The sequence below is a fragment of the Neolamprologus multifasciatus genome, chromosome 11, assembly GCF_963576455.1.
Source record: "Neolamprologus multifasciatus chromosome 11, fNeoMul1.2, whole genome shotgun sequence".
NCBI lineage: Eukaryota > Metazoa > Chordata > Actinopteri > Cichliformes > Cichlidae > Neolamprologus > Neolamprologus multifasciatus.
This window is the reverse complement of record NC_140449.1, coordinates 29,258,039-29,279,738: the sequence shown is the minus strand read 5'-3', so window position 1 is coordinate 29,279,738 and position 21,700 is coordinate 29,258,039. Positions and strand designations below refer to the sequence as shown.

The 21,700-nt window shown below is 37.3% G+C and overlaps 2 protein-coding genes across 8 annotated transcripts in view; one reads left to right on the top strand and one right to left on the bottom strand.

Moving 5' to 3' along the window:
- The window catches only part of atg5 (ATG5 autophagy related 5 homolog (S. cerevisiae)), a 445,274-nt gene that overhangs the window by 141,248 nt on the left and 282,326 nt on the right, over window positions 1–21,700 (bottom strand). The window lies entirely within an intron of this gene.
- Window positions 3,749–21,489, top strand: lingo4b (leucine rich repeat and Ig domain containing 4b). 4 transcript variants are annotated; one of them, XM_085176792.1, is made up of 3 exons: window positions 3,749–4,105; window positions 18,405–18,510; window positions 18,664–21,489. In XM_085176792.1, the coding sequence occupies exon 3, from the start codon at window positions 18,676–18,678 to the stop codon at window positions 20,488–20,490; it is 1,815 nt and encodes a 604-aa protein (XP_085032918.1). In that variant the 5' UTR covers window positions 3,749–4,105; window positions 18,405–18,510; window positions 18,664–18,675; the 3' UTR covers window positions 20,491–21,489. The 4 variants fall into 4 exon arrangements, with proteins under 4 accessions (XP_085032918.1, XP_085032919.1, XP_085032921.1 ...); XM_085176793.1 differs by having other exon boundaries at window positions 3,749–5,308; XM_085176795.1 differs by lacking the exon at window positions 3,749–4,105 and adding an exon at window positions 15,964–17,245.

Sequence of the window (21,700 nt, the reverse complement as noted above, 5' to 3'; positions counted from 1 at the left end):
AGTGAAAATTAGCTCCCCAGTCCCCAGTTTCATTCCTGGTCAGTCTTCTCCTGGCAATGTTTACTTGAGGAAAATCTAGTTTTTCTAAGCAAAACTTTTAAAAAATGAATTCTTTTATAAATTCTGTCCATTTCTGAAGACAGTCTCAGCTCTCTTGGTCTCTCTTGCAATCCATTTGCTTTTAGTGGGTTTCCTCGTCTGTTTATATTGCTCACAAAGGGAGCTCTGACAGGCGCACATGGTAAAATCCAGAGGGAAGGTCTCTTTGGATGGGTGACTTTCCATTTCAGCCTAGGATGCATTAACTGTGAAAATTTTTCTGCACCTGTTTGCAACAGCTGAATGCTTGAATAGTTTAGCAACGGCCTTTGAGAAATGTTTGCTTCCATTTGATGGGTGCTTTGAGACTGAAAACCACTGCAGCTGCGACAAACACCCAAAGAATCAGTCATGTTTGAAAACACAGTGTACCAAATGAAAATGAAACATTTAAACAGTTTTTTTGTAAATTGATTTAAATGTTCAATTATTATCTTTCTTTTTTTCTTTTTTTTTTGCGAGAGGGCAAACACAAGTGTATCTATTCTTTGGAAACTACTTCAGTCTATCAAAGTTTATGTCAAACTTACAAAATTACTGAAATGTTTCCATATTTGAGCTTGACTTGAAGTTGATACTTAAGCATTATGAAAGAATAAAGAATAAAAAGAATTTAAAAAAATGCCTCCTGGCTATGGTTGAGTCAAACACAGCATAAGATCTTTCATGTCTATCATCTGACAATGCTGTCATTTGAATAGTGAACTACACTGAGACTATGATAGACTGTAGTCACAGACTAAGAAGTTGAAATAGCCACTGCAATATCACCCACTGCTTTTTATCTCCTTTTTGAAGCCTCAGTGTTAACATTTTGTTTTCTTTTTTTTTTTTTTGGAACCGCATCTGTTGACCCGGTCTCATGGCAGTTTGTGATACAGTCATGATCTGAATTCATGACCTGCCATGAGTCTGGCTTAGAGTTTAGTGAGCACCTGGCACAATTACACAGTGGAATAAAGCACTATGTGAGGGTGTAGCATTAAAGGCCAAAACAGCTTCATGTCACAAACAAAAAATCAGGGTGGCGTAAGGCTGTTCAACAGAAGCTGCAATCCAGTAATGTTCAAGTGCTGTTCACCTGCTATATGATTTTTTAAGAACTCTTAAAACTGTGCGAAAGGATGCTACAGCTTGAAACCATCAGCCCCTGACTAGGTGCTCATGGTCAGTCTGCAACACAGCGAAGAGGTTGTTCCATGAAATACACATTTAGAATGAATGGATTTTTCATTAAATCTTAAAGAAGTTTAATTAGCTTTTCACTGTTCATTGGTAACTCGATAGTTAAACCCAGATCTGTCCTTTTATCTTTAGCATTTCATGTGCTATTCTTCCGTTCATCAGTTCTGATCCTGGTAACATCTGGTCACATCTTTATTTAATGCTTTCTTGTTCCTGTTGTATATAGATCCATATTTGCAAATAAATCCATTTAGAAGAAGCTCTCAGTCTTGCATGTTCCTTTTATGCAAAGTATCACAGATACTGAAGTGACCAAAACCGTACCCCTGAGTACTCACTATAAGGGGGTGGCATATTAAGTTATCATCTAAGATTAGCAAGCTTGATTATAAAGATGTATCCATGAATTGTAGAGATATATGTGCACTGCACTGTTGCAGATACCTGCTTATGAGTACTGAGTAACATCAAAGTAAAAAACTAGAATTTCGCTGCACATTTTATCGTGGCAGTCTTTGGAACTGGTTTGTTTTTGAAGGTTGGCCACTTGAGAAAATTCTCATCTTCATTTTTCAGCACCAAATTTCTTAATAATTATTACGTAATTTATAGACGAAACTTAATTGAAGATGTATTTTGATAAGATGTCCAACCTACCGCGTTATTATTGTGCATTTCTCTATATCTTATAATTGAAAAAATAATTCTTGGCTTTTAATTTGACGTCTGTTTACACGTGGGAAATTTGTTACACATGGGAAATATGTGTGTATTTGTGGGGAGTGGGGGGGAATCCATTAACTTTATTTTGTAGAGTCCTTTTATGTTGTATCTCTTTATGACAGAAGGCTTCCATTAAGAACAGCTATAAATACTTGCTCCTTGAATTGGTTGCATACCACCAGGTCTCGCAGTAAGTATAAGTGTGTGTGAGTGCATGATGTGTGTGTGTTTAGAATGTGAGGTCCCTATTAAACAGGTTTTTAGCCTGCGGTATGGAGCATTTCTGTTCTGAACGGAGAGGGAAGGTCAGTCTGCCTCATGCTAATAAACAAGAGCTGCATACAGTCAGTCCACTGACTTCTCTGTGTGAGCTTGAAAAATACATCTGTATAATTATGATAATCCAGGTTTTGAAAGATTATGACCTCATGGGAAAACTGAACTGAGGTGAACTGAAGTGAGAAGTTAAAAGGATGTCATTAAGGCCATTAAAACCTTTTTTTTTCAGATTACACTTCACAACATCATTAATAAGTGTTTATGATGGCTGTCATGTATACTGGTGTTTGTGGGAGAGACAGTAGGGGCTTTCCTTGTCTTTAATATCCAGCTGTTTCTTTAATCTGAAGATTTAGCTGTCCCATACATATCTGCACATTTCTCCCTACAAGCTTTGATAGTAATGTACTGTCCTGGAAGCGTGCCAGGCCTCACTCAGAGTAGAGGATATAAAAGGGGGAAAAAAAAAATCACAAATCCCCTCAGAGCTGACAGCTTGGGGATTTTTCCACCCATATTATTATTATTTGCACATCTCTATCACCCTGGATGTGTTTTAACAGTTACTTTTGTGACAGAAAGCTACTTTTATTCACATCAACCTGTTGTGAGTACAGCTGTGGTCTTAGTAAAGCACTGTATCGTTTTTTTTTTTTATTTCAATGAAAGTAAGAAGTCTTAAATTGTATTTCCATGTATTTTAACTGGTTAAAAGCAGAAACACCAAATAAAGGAATAACTAATACTGTTGAGCTGTCAGAGAGAGGTATATGCTTATATAGGTAATGTGCATTAACATCCATGTACCATGGTAGCACTGAAATATAGACATCAGCTTTGCATTGTGTTACACCCAAATTATTTAATTAAGAAAACACTTTGAAGTAGTTCAGTATGCATGCATAGTAACTTCACTCTGCCAGGTCCTCGGGGATATTTTGTTGATTTGTCTGTAATGTTGAGACTAAAAAGGGTCTAAGTATAACCCAGCAGAACACCCCAACTTAATAAAAACATTCTGATAATCAATTTTAACTCATGACACTCTCAGAAGGCTAAAATTTCTCTACTACAGAAATGTGACTGCATTTTCTGTTTTCCTATCTTGTTTTTTATGTTCTTTTTAGCACTTCGGACTCATGACAAAACTTTGACCATGTAGATATGAGCAGGTACAAGTTTAGGGTAACTGTAGTACTCTTGGTTTCAAGACTTAACTTATTTCGTTATTACATTGAGTTGCAATCTGAATCAGATAACCTCATATACGAAATGTATCATTATAGTGATATATTAATTTCTATTTATAGATGTATTTTTGAGTCGTTGTTATAGACAGGGAGCAGTAGCGCACGTAAAGGTTGAGGACTAATAGACTCATTCTTCGTTACATTACGTGCGGATTTGCAGCTCCGACGCATGGCACCGCTCCAGCCTTAAATCTGTGTGACTTTTGCTCCGTGAGCTGAGCAGAGGGATGGAGATGCGGAGAGCGCAGCATCAGTAGCTTCTCCACAGAAGCAACCACTCACAACAACACAGACAGAGACACAGCCGACCTAAATTACTTTAGTAGCGCAATTATTGGAAAACTCCCGGAGGTATTCGGCAGTTGGAAAAGGAAATTAATGAAGAAGGAGGGCGAAGTAAATTGCGCGACTCTAGCGTGACAGATGTTGGAAAAGTCTGGCTGAATGTAGACCAACCGAAAAGGGAGAGGAGGGAGAGGAAACCCGTCCTTAACAGAGATGAGTACGCCTTTCTGTGGGAGATGGGCAGTGAGAGTTTAAGCGCTGAAGGCTTTAATGCGATGATTCAGGTGAGTTTCTTTATTTTCCTACAAACTACTTTCTATAACGTCCTATAACAGAAATAGGCCTGAAATGAGCTTAGGTTTGGTCTTCATCTTAGGGTAGGTTACTCTAAAACAAGCCAGTGTTTACTTTATATTTTATTTTTATGTGAAATCGCTAAAGTTCGCATTCTTACCACTAGTCGCAGTTCTGTGAGAACTTAAACAAAATTGAAAAAAAATGAACCAAATATTTACATTATTTATGTATTTGTAGCCTACTCCGTGTTTCTATAACATTTAGTCCAAACCAAGTCTGTAGAATTGCAAAACAGATAAATATCATAACAGTTATAATGTGAAGAACTTTTGTGCCATTTATTGTGAGTTGTCTGGAGATTGCCAGGGCTGAGTTTAAACACTGACCTATATTCATGCTATTATTCCTTTTTTTCCCTGTATGCGTTTATTTATTTTATTACTTGAAACCACAAAGAAAAACACACCTTTAATGTCACTTTAATGTTCAGCCAAGTTTTTTCTAGAAGTCTGCTTGTTTCTTGTTGATGTTGTTTGTGTTGTGGAGTTAGAGTGTCCATGGGAACAGTAATCCTCAGGATAGTTTGTTCCATAAACCTAAAAAAGGGCCACAGCAGACTGTGTTTTAACAGCGTTTAGGCAGGATTACTGACAGCTGTAACTGCAACCTCATTTCCCCTGGGACAGTCCCTCCGTTTGTCTTTATATTCTATACTACTTTGTAGTATACGCCACAGTATTTTCAGTACTGTCGCTGAAAGGTATGTTTGTCAGTTTGCTATTATTTAAGATATGATCATCACCTCACCTGTAGTCAGGATCCACATTTCAGTGAAGGTACAGATATGAACTCAGACCAGCAGCCAACTCTTTGTCCCCCCCTCCTGTCATAATGAGGACACACATCATATTGGTTGTGGCTCAGGAGGAGCAGATCACCATCAAGGGAGAACCAAGGATTTGACACCTGGGATTCTGCCAAATGGGCAATTTAATCAGAGGGCATTTTATGCACAGGAAGTATGTCAGTCTCCTTGTTAGAAACTGATTTATCTGGACTGTTATATTGGGCAGCCACTCCAGACCTCAGTTGATTGGAGCCTTAGGCAAAGAAGTACAAGACAAGTTTTTAATTGTTTTTCACTTTCATTGCACGGCTTCAGTGGCAGATATATGCAGCTGGGTCTTGAGGTATGTTGGTCAGACAGTGAGCTTGCATGCTAATGTTGTGGTGAGTTTATACATTTATCTGTATTACTGCTTGCATAATATCATAAAGAATGAAATGTTTCTCCTTTGTTTTAATGTTAAAAAAAACTTTGATGATGAATATTAAGGGCTTTTTTGTACTGTGGGAAACTCAGAACCTTTGAATTTAAATTTCAGATCGCACTTTAGGTCAAAGTAGGTAAAATTAAGTGGAGTATAATCAGCTTTGGTCTGCTTTCTATATGGGAGAAAATGCTCCCAGGTAGAATCCAGACACTCATTTTATACCTGCCAAACAAATGATCTTGAAGAGCTTGGCCAGATAAATAGTGTAGTTGGCTCTTTGGTGGAAAGAAATATCATCACCCCTTCAGTTATATATTTCTATATATATATATATATATATATGAGTCACATGAAGATGACTCACATGAAGACTGAAATTATTATAAATTTAAATTAAAACTTACTTTCTCTTCAACTGTCAACACTGTCGACTATCCCACTTGTTTTCTGTGGTAGAGGTTTTACACAAGGTTTTGCTTAATTAGAGTGTGCTGTCTACATTATTAAAAAAACATGTTTGTATTTGGCAGCTTGAACCTAAAACATCTGTGGGAATAAATATTCTGTAGAAAGAGAAAAATTCTTTACGAAGAAAAAGCAAGCTGTTGTATAATATTAGGTTTGTATTAATCCTAACACACTGTTTGGGTCAAATTTGACACATTTTGACATAGTCAAAAAATAGTCTAATTGTTTACTGTTGTATTGCTCTTATACATTTTTTCTACATTTTCCTTGTTTTTGATCAGATTTGACCCATATCTTTTTATATGGATTTTAGATCCATCAGTGTGGGTCAAATTGAATAAATGATGGTTTTAGGGGATCTTTGAAACTGTAACACTGTATATTTTTATGCGACATTGGTGACAGAGGACAAGAGAGACCTTTACACTGTAACAAGAGCATCACATCACCTATAGCCCTTTATTATTTCCTCACATATCCCACAGAGACAGGCACTGACTGATCATGGGGTAATCTGAAAAACAGTGAAACAGTAAAACAACATATATAGGAACAGAAATCATACAGAGGTCAGAGAGTGATTTGAGACATGGTGCCTTGACACATTAAAACTAATCTGTAGTTCAAAAACTCTTTTACGAGGGAATTCTTGGCCTTACATACTGTAAAGGCACAGATTAAATTGGGCACTTTTGTGAATTTTATTTTTTGATTTATTATATAGCTCAACTTTTGCTCATGTATTTATGGAACTTGTGTTTTCCTAACCTGTATGGTTAATTACAAGCAAACTTTTCTGTTCAGCATCCGTGAAGACAGCTTAAAAAGAATACTTTACAATACTTCAAAATGACGCACATTTCCATATAAACCCACCACACGAGGAAAAAAAGAGACATGTAGGTGGGAGATTACTTCACTGCAGCTTTGACTTTTTTCCAACAGCAGCTTCTTAATACCAGGCTCCGCCAAAGAGCTGTCTGGGAGAAGGTATATTTTAGTCTGGAACAATGCATCCTCATATCCCCCAGCCGCAGTTTCAATCTTAACAGCTATGAGATTAACATCACAGTTCCATTTAGTACTTCTGCCCCCCTTCCTTTTTGTGCAAAAGCTAAATCTCTTAATTTTCACATGAGGCCATGTGCGGTTTGCCCTTTCATCAGTCTTAACTTATCCTGGTTTTGGAGGGATTGCACATGAAAACGACTCGTGTACTGTATCCAGGGCAGAATCTGCACAGCACATATTAACTCACAGTACACAACACTCACTATTCAAGCCACATAGTCATTTGAAGTCCTTTTGTAGATGAACAGAAACATCAGATGTTTACTGCCACTGGAGGAATGTAGTCAGGGCTTGAGTAAAGCCCTGACTTGAAAGCCACTGGCCCATTGGTTGTGTTAGCAGCAGTCTTGTTTTGTTTGGCCATGAAAAAGAAAAAAATATGTAATAGAGGATTTCTTTCATGCTACATGTTTTTCTAGGTTGTGCTTCCATTTTCATGATGCATGTGTCCTTTCCGGTTTATTCTATTACTTTATTCATCTGTAAGCCATTAACCCATTTCACATGTGAAGACTAACCCAACGTCCAACAAAGAGTAAAGCACAGGCACTTCCTAAGCTTTTCTATGGTAAGCGTCCAGGATTGTCTGCTTCAGGGTAAGATATTGTGAGGGCAAGGAAAGAGAAAATCAAAAGGGGCATGTCACAGTAAGTTACTCTTATTCTGTTTGTGTATTTTTACAACTCTGATGTTTTTTTGATCTACTTAATTCTACTGAACGATCTATAGGTTGTCAGTCAGTGGGTGTGCTTAATTTTATCACCAAGTAGTTGTTGAGTCATACACTGGGGCCATTCAAAACACCTCACTTCAGAAAAAATAATGTATAGTGTGGTGGTAACACAGTTGCTAGTTTAATTCCAGACAAGAACATAAATCCCCTTTGGGTGTTGCAGCAGGAAGGTCATCCAACCTAAAACTCTGCCAAATCAAACATGCTTCAAACCATTGTTGTGGCTACTGGAAGCTCGATATGTCATAAACAGATCGAAACCACAGTAGGTCTCAAGTTTCTCGATCAAGCTGTGTTTTGTTGTCATTCACACAAGTACTTTCATCAGTTTTTGTATGTATAACTGAGTGCAATTTCATGAATGTCTACAAGGACATGCTGTTCAAAAGCACTTCCTCATTTGTATTATTCATTGAATCAAGTCTACAAAGGCACACAGAAAACAGTCTGGGAAGAGATAAAGAGAATCCAGTTTGATGCAGTTAGTATAAATAAGGCTGTGACCTCAGGACTTTTGCTCCTCCTTTTAGTGCAGACATTGTGAACACGTATAAAGGCTTTAGGCTTTAGAATTTGGACTACATTAAACATGAACTAGTTTTTCTGAAGCAAACTCAACTTCCTAGTAACCTACCCTATCTTTATTCGCTTTATCCGCTATTGAAAATATCACTTCCTGTCCACTAGGAAGATTTAAAAAAGCAAACGTCTTCAGGCCATTAACCGGGTCCTTTTCCTGACCCCATTTAGCCATAGTCATAAAGGCTGGACAATATTTGCTCTAGGTCAAAAAATAAACAAATAGAGAACTAGATGGAGTGGCCAATCAGAAATTTTCAAATAAATAATTAAAAGTAATTAGTACAGTATTGTGAACAGGAGTAGTCAAAAGTTTATGTCCTTCTTGTCACATTCATGGCTACTGCTGGGCCTCACATTGTAGTATTTATTTCCATCTACATGGTGTAATTGATTGCTTCTCAATGTAAAAATATAAAACTAAGTATATTAGACCTAAAATTTCCCTCTTTCAGAAAAAGCAAAAGCCGTATTATTTAATGTTGTTACTCCATCAAGACGTCTTCACTGTGTTTTGGTGGAAGATCTAATGACAGAGCGTGTTGTACACTGTTCAAATCACCAAGCTCTTTAAAAGAATACTGTCTCAAATTTAGCAGTGCAGTTCTTATGAGAACTTTATCAGACTTACAATTTGGGTCATTCCATCTCAAATCTATGTGGGTCTTCTACTCGACCATCTCCAATTTGCATAAAAATGTTATGGTCCAAAGTTTTTTCTTCTCAGTCAATTTGTATTTGTTCTTACTTTAGTTCTCTGTCATTTTTTTGTTAAGTTTGGACAGATTTAGGACAAAAATATGCAGAAATTGGATGGCAAAATTCTACCATGTTCATAAATATTCATTGTGCCCAATTCCTCATTGACGATGATGAAGAGTCCGACTCAAGGCACTGACAATAAACCCCCATTTTATGAAATTAATAAGAAAGGGGAAGTTTTTTTTTCTTTCCCTTTTTTTCTGGTGAGACTGGGACTAAGTCACTTTCTGAATAGCAGTGATTTGTTTCCGTTTGCTTTTGTGTTGCTAAGACTGTCTGGGCAGGCTTGTGGTAGCAGCCTTGGCTGCTATCAGATTAGCATTAGCATTAGGTCTTCTAAAAAAGAAAAGCTCAACCTGCACAAAAGGAAAGATTATGGAGTTGGTGGATTTCTGTGAAATAAAAGTTCATTCTGTCTTTGGTGTTTGCAGTGATTTTATAATTTGGTTTACTTTAGATAAAAAATATTATATCAGGAAATGTGATCAGAAATGTCTTTTTAAGACATTTTTTAAGGACTTTTAAATATCATTTGTTTTCTAGTTTTCAGTTCTCAATTTTCTCAATTTAGGCCTTTTAGCTATTTTACCTCTTAATTGTTTTCCTTTCCCAGATTCTTCGAGATCATTCTTTTCTCCTACTGTTACTTATTTCTACTATTTTCTCTTCCCTTCGGTTCTTTTCACCGTACTTTTCAGTATTTCTTTATTTCATACTTTATATTTCTTCTTTTTACCTCACACATTAGTTTTCTCTTTAATGTGTAATGTGTTAAAGTGTATTTTTTTTTATATATAATTTTCTTTGCACGTTACTTTTTCCGGTAATCTTTTGGAATTGTGTAGGATCCAGGTAGTTCTCCTGTCTTTTGTCTTTCATCACTATAGAAACATAATCTCTCAATAAGCATTTTAAGACCCATTCTGCTGTTCTGATTGCACCTATATTCTGCACTCGGTATGTAAGTTGTTCTGAATTATTGAGTGTTTTATCTATGATCTGTTGCAGGTTAAGAGCCCTCAGCTCCCTATTAATGGCTGACCTCCCATTATCTCTGTGTTGTATAATGATGGATCCAGTGCATCATATCAGTTAGCTGAGATGACCTCATTTGTCACATCACATAGGGTGCTGCGCTGAATCTAATTCCCTTCCCTCATTTATGTGTGCTATTATTAATATTGCAGACGGTGCACTTTGCATGACGTTGCACAGAGTCTTAACTCTCTCCTTGTCGGAATGAGGAATTACAGCAAAGTGCTTTACCCAACACACAGTCTGGAACAAGGCTGATGTGAGTGAATCTGTCACTGTGACCCAGTTCCACCACACATTAAATTGATAATCACACCAATATTCAATCACACCATACTTAATGTGTCTGTTCTTTGTTCTGTCTTTTTTTAGTGATATGCATACACCAAGAGATAATAGAAACAGAAAAAAATACACAACTCTTGAAGACAGAGGCACAGAGACACACGCTAATTATTTATAACCAAGAGCTTTTAAAATTTGGACACTGTTATGATGGAGTTTGTTCTTGAGAAAAATCTTTTCCATGTTAAAATTAGCTTCATAAATCAATCAATGATCTTTGGCAAACAATTAATACAGTCCTATTTGTCCCAAGCAAAAGCCTATAACCATACTATGATACATTCTTCTTTATCTCAGTTGGACGTGTTAATTTCAAACATGCAACCAGGCAAGAACAATCTTCCTTTGCTATACTCATATATTCACAGGTCTTTGCTTTCCTCCCAGCATTTTAGAAGGTGATCAAATTAGAAATGTCTTGCATGTGCTCCACACAGTTTGTAAAATGTTGGCAATGAATGCAAAGATTGCGTAATGTAGACATGAATTATGTGAAGATTAGATTCTACCATCACAAACTGGATTACGTAACAACACCTGGCACCTGATATGTAACTGCCCATTATTGTTTCATTCATTAAAATTTGCATAACATATGTTAAGTCCCGCAAATTACACACACACACACACACACACACACACACACACACACACACACACACACACATATATATATATATATATGTATATATATATATATATATATATATATATATATATATATATATATATATATATATATATATATATATATCCAATCACAAATTTAGTTCCCAAGTAACTACATGATTGTAGTATTAATATAAATTTTAAACCTAAAGAACTGTGAGAAAATATGAACCATATTTCATTTTGCATCTGTTATGTATATTTTTAACATTTCCGTTGGAGCTGTTTATAAACCCAAGTGTTGCTGTTCGACTCTCCGATAGGCTGCTAACTGCAGCCAATAAATAATCGTGTGGGAAGGTTTCTCCTATTTGGACAGTATTCATAAACCAGTTATGCGGCCAACAGCAACTTTAGTTTCTTTAGAAGATACACAATGCTGTTGAGTTTATATACAATTTACAAAGCTACTAAGCTTGCTAATGTTAAGCTGATGTAAAATACATCCATTGGCATATATTTTGTGGCCATTATAAGCTTGTTTGTGAGCATCATTATAAATACACAAAGACATTAAACAGAATTTTTTTATGGAGCACCAAATTTAAGTCTTTTAATATCAAACATCTTTTAAGCCTTTTTATAACTTTTTGTTTTTAAGACCAAGAAGAAAAAAGTAATAAAATGAAACATGTATGTACTTGAATAATACCATACAAATTCATAGTATAGCGTGGCCTAGATGCAAGAACTCTTGCTGTGTTCACATTATACTCGATGAATGATGACAATGTAAAAGAATAGTGTCAATATTGTGTTTGTGGCTCTGTTATACTGTAAGAAAGTTCAGTATTGGATGGCATAACTGTGTTGTACAGCAGTGCTTTACTTTAAATTCAGAACAGTAACCTGTTTGCCCTATTTTAAAATGCATTGTGTTTTCATGTAACCTTTAGATAAAAGTTAGTGTACCTCAGTTTGTTTCGCAAAATGTTTCACAACATGTCAAAACATAACTTCACATTATATCAGATCCAATATCAATTAAAAAAAATAGGCATTACATGTAAGTCTTTTGCTAAGTATAACTGCTCTTCTTTCTCCCCATCTTGTCTTTCTTACATTTTTCTCAGCGACGTTATGCTGTACTCTTTTCTGTCCTTGGAAAATGCATTAGTGTGCCTTCAGATAGCAGACACATTGTGCGACAAACTGCACACTGCACAAACAGTTAGTGACATTTTTTGAGCTTATAAAAATATTGCATTTGAAATTGCCTGCCACTTAAAAAATGTTTCTGCCTTTGTGCTAGCTTCTCTTCTGTAGGTGCTGAAGTATTACAAAAACAACTTATAAATATCCAAAAAACAAATCCAAAAACAAAGTTCCAGATCATCCCTTTGCATTTTAACCCCTGAGTACAGCACTATATGATGCATGATGCATAAATTATGTTTTTGCTTCTTTCATCTCTTTGTATACAAGTGATCAATTCACCTTGTCTTTTGCCTTTTATGTGTTATATATTTATTTGTTTAAAAATTCTCAGAGATTTCATTGGAGAAGAAAACTGAGTTAAATTTATACAGCACATTTAAAAGTAGAGTGTTTTGTATGCTCCAGTCGTATGACAGTATACAAAAAAATAATGGAGGAACTGCATTGTGCGCTGCAATTCATTTCTTATCATCCAACAGTTTGTGTGCACTAAGCTTGATGTCTGGGAGTAGTGTACGACGTCTCACAGTGTCCATTTAATTTATAGGATTGCTAAAATCTCACAGAGTGTAGGCGTATTTAGAATACTAAAGAATCCTGTCACCCAGCTAAAAACCTTTTTAATTTCCTCCTTCTCACTAAGAAGCATTAAGAAAAGAACATCCGTGTTCCAGAATAGCATCCTGAAACTTTACATCACTGTGAGACACTAAACTCAGTACAGCAGGCTAATCAGCAGGTTTAAACAACTGCACAATAAGGCACACAAAGGACTTTATCCATAGGTCATTTGGGTTTTTGAAGCTAATTCTTCTACAAATGGTAATGCTTTTAAACTAGGCCTTTTTACCAAATTGCCTTTTGTTATATTTTGCAGGTTATATTTTGCAAGTTTATTAATAAATCAGCTACTTGGTGAGTGAATGATTCTAGTGTTTTAGTTTGTTTCACTGTGAATTAAAATGAGCTCAGTTCAGAAGTTTAAAAAAATAAATCTTGAGTTTTTTCACACTTGGGGCCATTTTTTCCATCAAGTCTGCAACGTGTTTTGGATTTCAATACAAGATTCTGCATTTTCTACATCTGAACACCAGATCGATAGATCTCTGCAATATTTTTAGTACATCATACTCTTTGGCATCCTTGGGATCAAGATTTTTTATAAATTCAAATTATTTTGAATCTTTGTTTTTGTTGGTTTCAACAAGATTTCACTTATTAGCATAAGTTAGTGACCAAATGTGTGGCCCTGCTCTCAATGGGGTAAAACTATAGTCGGTACTTTTGCAACTGTAGCTCCTTTTGTGGTTCAGTTTTTCTCTGAGCTTTTACCCTTGTATTTCAGATATTTTCTTTATAGATGTGCCTCCTGACATGAGCTTGTTTACAAAGACTTCCTCAGATACACCCAAAGGGGAAAGACCAGGAGACTTGTGTTTTCTTTCTATGCACTGAACAGCTGTTCTGCCAGTAAACCCTTTAATATTTGCTGCTTGCATGCAGGAGGTCTCAGGGGCCGTCACATTGTAGCAGGTGCCAGAAGCCCTTTAAAAAATGGAAACGCACAGCTCCACCATCTCCCCCGTCAAACGTGCTTTTAACAACTTGAGTGCACACACCCACACAGAGAAGACACAAATTCATTCTCTGTGATCCCTGCACTGTTGTTCTGTTCCAGCCTTTTTAATTGGGGATTTGAGCCAGGCTCTTGTCTTTCTCACTGTGACAAGCTAAAAATAGCCCTTTGACAAGTGTCAGAAAACTCAACCGGGCTCAGACTGTGCATTCTGTGTCAGATGGGCTGCTTGGCGCAGGGATTCATGCTCGGGGCATCCAAATTCAGTGGAGTGGATACTGCCAAACTGTCATCCTGTGGCCCATGTGAGCTCATGTTCCTGTTCCATGCACCTGTTGCTAAAATAACTTCTCTTTTCATCTCAGTAATTGGATTCTGTCTGTCACAATTCTTCACATTTTGCTTGAAGTCCTTTGGTGACAAAGCAATTGAATATAAAAGAACTCAGCTAAGGTGGAGCTTTAAAGGGCTGAGTTTCAGAAAGATGTCCCTCAAAGCTAATGAAACCACAGTGCAGGATACAAGAGGAGTTCAGGTTAATTGAGAGTCATTGCCTCTTTCTTCCTCGTGGCAGTGTTTTAGCAAAGTAATGATGCAAATTGCTTTTCAGTGAGTAAATACATGGATCATGTTAGGTTTGATGAATAAGAGGAACAGCAAAAATGTCTCATTTAAGCTGTGTTTCACATTTCTAGCATCAGCATAAACAAACAACATCCATACTCATGAAGCCATCTCAGTGACTTTAGTAGTCACAGCAATCATTAATGGTATGATACTTTTAATTTAAATCATTATAATCTTAATCCCTGCGGAAGAACACAGCAACTTTGGACAGTGAAGAAATGACTGAACCTGCAGCAACACTAGGGCAAAGAAGAAAGTCCAAATGTTAACATGGGTTGGAAACTAACCACAGACTGATGCAAGGTGATAAGAGCCCGAGCTGAGAGGCTCGATGAGTTATGTCTGATGAAAGAACAGAGAAAGGGAAAACTGAACAGAGTATGGAAGGTGAATTATGTCGAACAATTATGCGACAGTTGGAGCTCATCCAAAATACTCTGCCAAAGAATTGTCTGATGAGATGTTACATCACTGATATTGTTTGCATTTTGGCAATTTGAGGGTTGATTAAGTAAGAGCTGGCATCTTCTTGGCTTTAGGAGAGTGGATATTTTTGACTCATGCAAAAAAAGTTTTTTGCAGGGTCATCAAATGGCAGCTTCATATTGGTCAATCAGAGTCTGCAGTATCTTGCCAGACTCTGGCAACATAAGCAAATCCCAGGAACTGGATGGAACAAGTTCTCACAGTGATCAAACAGCATGCTTACTAAACAGAATTAAACTGAAATGAACCAGAAGTGACTTCTTAGAAATGACTGCAGGGTATTTCTAAGAAAGATATAAATGTGTACATATTACATATGTAATTGAATTAACCAGAAATAATAAAACACTTAGAAAGACCGAAAAGAAATACAGGAAACAGTTTTATTATTAACAACTCAATGAAACAAAATATAATAAAAAATAAGTTATTCGCAGAGTGTGATTTTCAATAAATGATTTTTTTAAAGCTATTAAAATAAGTTGGTAGCTTGTTTTGGAAAAAAAATTATCCATGAAAATAACTGCAACTATAGTAGGCAAGACTATTAAACATGTTTGTGTATTCCCAAAGGTAACCACAGATTTGTATTTATTTATTTTATTAAATGGATTAACTTAACCCATAGTCTCCTCATCTTCAGTCTTCTTTACTAATTCCCCCTGTACGAGATCTTCTGCAGTGTGTTGACCCTCGTTTGCCTGCTTAACTGCAAACAGTACTGTAGTAAAATATAATGATCTGCTAAACTCTTTTCATCGTTATCTCATTCAGTTAGCTGTGTAGCTTTTGGACTGTAATAACCTATTGTTTCTTAGTGGCATACTGTAAAGCCACACATGGATCAAGGTAGATTTGGAACACAACCAGAATATCCCCCCATGCATGCAGCAGCAGCTGTACTGTCAAAGAAGCCCAGTCACTGACAGGGAAAGTCATTTGCACAAAAAACTAAATTGAAAGTTGCAGCACTAAGAAATGCTAAGGTAATATTTTAAAAAAAAAGTTAATGAAAAATAATTCAGCATAGGAAAAGGTCATTTGACCAAAGTGGGAAAAATACCTCTGTATCTTTTGGGATTTTTATTTTTGTGTGTTTGTGCTTATCTTGGCAGCTTAGTGTCTTAAACTAATAAAAGCCATGCTGTAGTCAATTACTGTGCATGTGTGAGCAACTACAGAGTAACACATATTTAAATGCAGGGAGTTCTCCTGGAAATACAGATATAATATCTGATTAGTTTTTATTTGTGAAGGTTACAAAATTTAAGAGGGTCCTCAGTTCTCCATTTGTGCCAGTCTTTGACAAATGCACTGACAGCTTTTTGTGTATGTTTTTCATTCTAATGAGAAATTGTATTATTAATAGAAACAACAAGTGTTTCAGTATGATAGAAAATAGTTAAAACAATTAACACTGTAACATGACACTCATGTGACCACAATCCACACAGGGTGAGAAATAGCAAATTCATTTATTTCCCCACTTTCTAATTTGATGGATGGGTCAGTCCTGGGTATAACTCTGGAGTCGTGACCTTTGGCTGGACTGTATCTTTATGGTGTGCAGATAGACGCAGGGGAGGTGTGAAACCAATTGCTGATTGGCTGGAAGGTCTCGGCAACTGACAGGGTACAGGCCTGGGATATCTCCCAGCTGTCAGTCTCTGTCTCTCACAACTTAGCTCAGGGGAGGGGGGGTATCAGCATATTTAACTTGTGAACCCCATCAATGGACAAAGTAAACCAATACAGTTTTTGTAAAATACTATATTTGCTACTCATGGTCCATTTCTTTAGGGTTTTTTTTATTTTTACAGTTTTTAAAGAATATAAATTTAATACCATGTTATGTATTTTTTGCCATTTTTACTAGTTATTTGAAGAACTTGAGCTTGAGATCACATATACTACATAAAATTAGCATAAGAATTAACCTGCAGAAACAAAATAATAACAATAATAATAATTTACAAACACCAGAAATAAAACGCAGCATTTTACAGCCGATTTGACTTTAGCTGTGGTGAGTAAAAACTGGGAAATCACCAACTATGCCTGGCTGACGTCCAACATTTATTGGTACCTTTCTTGTGTGACTGCACTCTAATATATTGGTCTAAAAGGAGCCCTGTGAGTCTAAGAGCACAAGTGTTGGGTTTGTGAGTCAGCGCTCCCAGCCTGCCAGTATAAGAGCTGTTTGCATGAAGAACAAGGATGAGACAAAGACTGTAGAGCTCTGGGACTGTTAGCAACTCAGGCACTCAGAGGAGAGGCTGCAGCGAGGGTGGGTCCACACTCTGGAAACTGTTTGATGGTGAAGAGTAAGCTGCAGCTGCTGCAGGTCAGACACTGTTTGGCTTTGGTATTTTGAGGATTATTTTTGTATTGTATCTTTTTTTTTATATGAAAGGAAATATCCTGTGTGAGAGCAATTCAACTTCTGGACTTGGAGGTTTTCATGCAGCTGTGGAAAAGTGTTAAGAATTACGATTTGTTTCTTTTAACGTCTGATAGGTAAGCTTTGTTCTTCATATTTTAGCAGGTCTTAGTGGTAGTTGTTGGAGAAGGGATGCATAATTTATATTAGATTCTACATTCACCATTTTCTTAAATTCAACTGGCAAGCCAGACAGCAGCATTATGTAATTTACTGATATTTCACTTTGCAGCATTTTACAGACAGCAGGGCTCTTTTTTGACTCTGTTCCCTAAAGTTTGGAGGTTGCTTTTACTTATCACTCAGTAGCTTCACTGATTATTTTAGAATATGTTCATACAAGATTCATGCTGTTATATTTTCCTACTTAATTTGTACCAACAATGGAGGCTGCTTTGTGTTATCATGTCTTCTAAACATCTATATGAAAATATGTTTATCATTATAGTGCTTTACTCTAAAGCAACACCGCAGATCAAATTAAGGTACAATTTAAACAAAAGATATTTGTGCACAAGTCTTGATGGATTCAATAGCTCTAACACTCACTGCATTAATATTCTGTTCATAGTTGTGAGTAATTAGAACAGATTGGCTAATAGACACTTTCTGTTGTTCACTTCCTTATGTAAAAATGCTGTTGCAATGCACCTAATGACAAGCAGAATTAATAATGCAATATACTGATTGCAGGACTCAAAATGCACACAATCTTGAATCTTGATTTCTTCCACTTTGGCAGTGATTGGTTTAACACACTGGTCAAATGGTTGTCTTCCCCTCATGTGAGGTGCACACTGGTTCTGTGTGTTGCCAGATGCTACAAAATGAATCATTTAACTCACAGGACTGGGTTGCCTTCTGAGAAAGCTATGTTTGTGGTGGTTTTTAATCCATTTGGTTTGTCCTGCTAGGAACACTAAGCTGATTAAATGGATGGAGTTAATAGATCTTACAACTAATAAATGTTGAAACTTACTCAGCTTTACAACTCAGCCTGTTGTGGAGTTGCCATTTTTTCACTTAGTTAACCTTGTTTTTTCTGATTTTCTTTTATCCTCAGGTGACACAAAAGGACATGTTGTTGACAGAAAATCATCAGTGGACTTAAGCTTGACTCCAACTTGACTGCCACTGGTTATGAAAATCTGCACTTCAAAACTAAAACGGTATGTTTTGATTAAAATGTAAGCTTGTGAGGGCAGTGAATTCAATACAAATACATTTTGCTTACACTCTGTCTTAGAAACATAAAGCTCCTATAGAGAAAAACATCTTTATAAATGTTTTTAAAAAAGGTAATTATGTGCATCTCTTTTCAGGCCGGGCGTAAGATGTTTGTGGAGTCAGTCGTCCGATGGGGCTTGTGGAGCATCCTGCTCCAGTTTGGACTGGGCGTATCTGCAGGAGGCTGTACTCCACGCTGTCTGTGTCGACCTGAGCCCAAAGAAGTGATCTGCTCTGGAAAACACTTAAATTCGGTGCCAGAGGCCTTGTCCAGTGATGCCAGGCGTTTGGATTTATCCCAAAACAGGATTAAGACTGTGGGACGCCGCCAATTTTCTGGCCTTGTGAAACTTCAAGAGTTGGACCTCAGTGATAATATAATCTCCATGATTGAGGTAGAGGCTTTCCTGGGCCTACAGAATCTCAGGACACTTCGGCTTAAGAATAACCGCCTCAAGATCATCCCAGTTGGGGTGTTTTCTGGCCTGTCCAGTCTGAATTTTCTGGATTTGAGCCAAAATGAGATTTTGGTCTTTCTGGACTATACCTTTAAAGAAATGATAAATCTGCAGACACTGGAAGCTGGTGAAAATGACTTGGTCTTCATCTCCCAGCGTGCTTTCTTCGGTCTGCAGAATCTACAGGAGCTCAACTTAGACCGTAGCAACCTGACCTCAATTCCCACTGAGGCATTGTCCCAGCTCCAGAGCCTGACACGTCTACGAATGCTACGCCTCACCATTTCTACACTTCCCAACAATGCTTTCCGTAAACTGCAACACCTGCGCAGCCTCCTGATCACAAACTGGCCTGCACTGGACACTATAGCTGGCAACAGCCTAATTGGTCTAAATTTGACCTCGCTTGTTATCAGTAGCTGTAACCTAAGTGCAGTTCCTTATTCTGCACTTCGTCACCTGGTGTATCTGCGCTTCCTGGACCTGTCCTATAACCCCATCACTGTTATCCAAGGTAACCTCCTTGGGGATCTCTTGAGACTTCAGGAGTTACACTTAGCAGGTGGCAGCCTACTACGAATAGAGCCGGGAGCCTTCAGGGGACTAGCCTATTTTCGCATGCTTAATGTGACATCCAATCAGCTCACTACTTTGGAAGAGAGCACCTTCCATTCTGTTGGGAACCTTCAGGTGCTGCGGTTAGATGGGAATCCCCTAGCATGTGACTGCCGGCTTCTCTGGGTGTTTCGTCGCAGAGTGCGGTTGAACTTCGATGGACATCAGCCCACTTGCTCCTCTCCTGATACAGTAAGACAGCGTGAATTCAAAGACTTCTTAGAGAAGGAACTTCCAAGGGTTTTTACCTGCCGCCCTGCTCGCATCATGCACCGTAGGCCGCAAGAGGAAAGAGTAGAGGAGGGCACTACTGTTCTCTTTTCCTGCAAGGCTGATGGGGATCCATCACCATCTATCACCTGGATCTCATCCCATAAAAATGTGATTTCTCCAACAGGAAGAATCAGAGTTTTACCAAATGGAACTTTAGAAGTGCGTTTTGCCCAAGTTCAGGATAGTGGCACATATCAGTGCCTGGCAAGTAATGCAGCTGGCAATGACAGTCTGACTGTCAGCTTATATGTGAAGGGGCTCCCACGCAACCGAAACATGTCTTTTGTCACAGAGGAGGGCTTGGTAGAACCTTCAAATACCCAAGCTGCAAACTCCTCAGCTCAAATGGCTAAGCCATACCCATTCGATGCAAAGACCTTGATCATTGCAACCACCATGGGCTTCCTGTCGTTCCTTAGCTCAGTTGCCATCTGTTTTGTCTTCATGTTTTTCTGGAGCCAGAGCAAAGGTCAAATTAAACACACTGCAACTATTGACTTTGTTCCTCGGTCTTCCATGGGTGGAGGGGGAGGGGATGGAGGTGATGGTGGCAGGTTTACCATGAAACTCATTTAAAGCTGAGTTAGAATTAAAAGGAGTGTTCATATAGAATTTGAGTTCTTCTGTATCACTGGTGATTTCCACTGAGACACTCAAAAACCAACACTACTATTTAAACACCCCTTAAGAAGGCAAGTCGGAGCCAGTGTGATGCACTTGTGCCAGTCCTCTTCTAATTTTAGAGTTGAAAGTTCCATCTCAGCACCAACTTGGCTGTGTTATCTAACTAATGAATATCTTACGATCCAGAGATGGGATAATGTTAGCAGATTGTAGGTGGAGCTGTCTGCTGCTTGCTGTGCATTTATTTTCAAAGACTTGTACTTGGAAAAAGCAATTCCTTTTTTTTTTCTTTTTTGAAGCATGTATTTACTAAACAGTTATAAATCTCATAGGTTTATGTAGTGACTGAGACCACGGTTAGAATTTCACAACTATCATATTTAAAAAGTACCAGGTGCTTGTTTAATCATCTGTATTGTACTAATGTGCTAACTTTTGTTTTCTCTTGCCAACACAATATAAGCCAAGCTAATTCTGGTTAATTCTGCTTAACAATTGAGGTACAAGACTGTCAATTCAGCATTGGTTGTAAGACTTTAACATGTACATATATAGCCATAAAGCTTTTGATACATGCAATAAATTATTGGAGTAGAGTAGCCAAATAATTTCTTATTCTTAATTCAATTGTTACATTTTGGACATTAGAACTTTTTAGAACGTTTCAAGGTTGCTGCTTTGGAATTGATAGCTAACCCTAATGTACATAGGAATGTATCCTTTCCCTTTTCAAACAACACATTTTTCAGGTCTGTCAGTCTTTTTACAGATGTAGTTAGCATGTGATTGCATTTGATGAATCTTTGTTCTATCAAAAATTGCATTGATTTTGCTTTTTATATAAATATAGACAGCAGGAAAAAAGTTAGCTTTTTTTATATATATATTTCTTTTCTAGCCATCCCACCCCACCTTCACCCCTTAAAGACACACACACACACACACACACAAGCTAAAAAAAACATGTGCCTCAGTAACATTCTCACCATTGACAAAGAGAATGCTCACCTGATCATTTTCAGCTTGTAAATATTTAGGTCAAGGGCGTTTGTGTGTGCACTGTTCATTCTGTCATTTTATCTAGTTCTGGGGATTAGTGTCACTCAAATAATGCACTCTTTTTGTGTGTAAACTGAACCGTGTAGATGCACTACGCACAAAG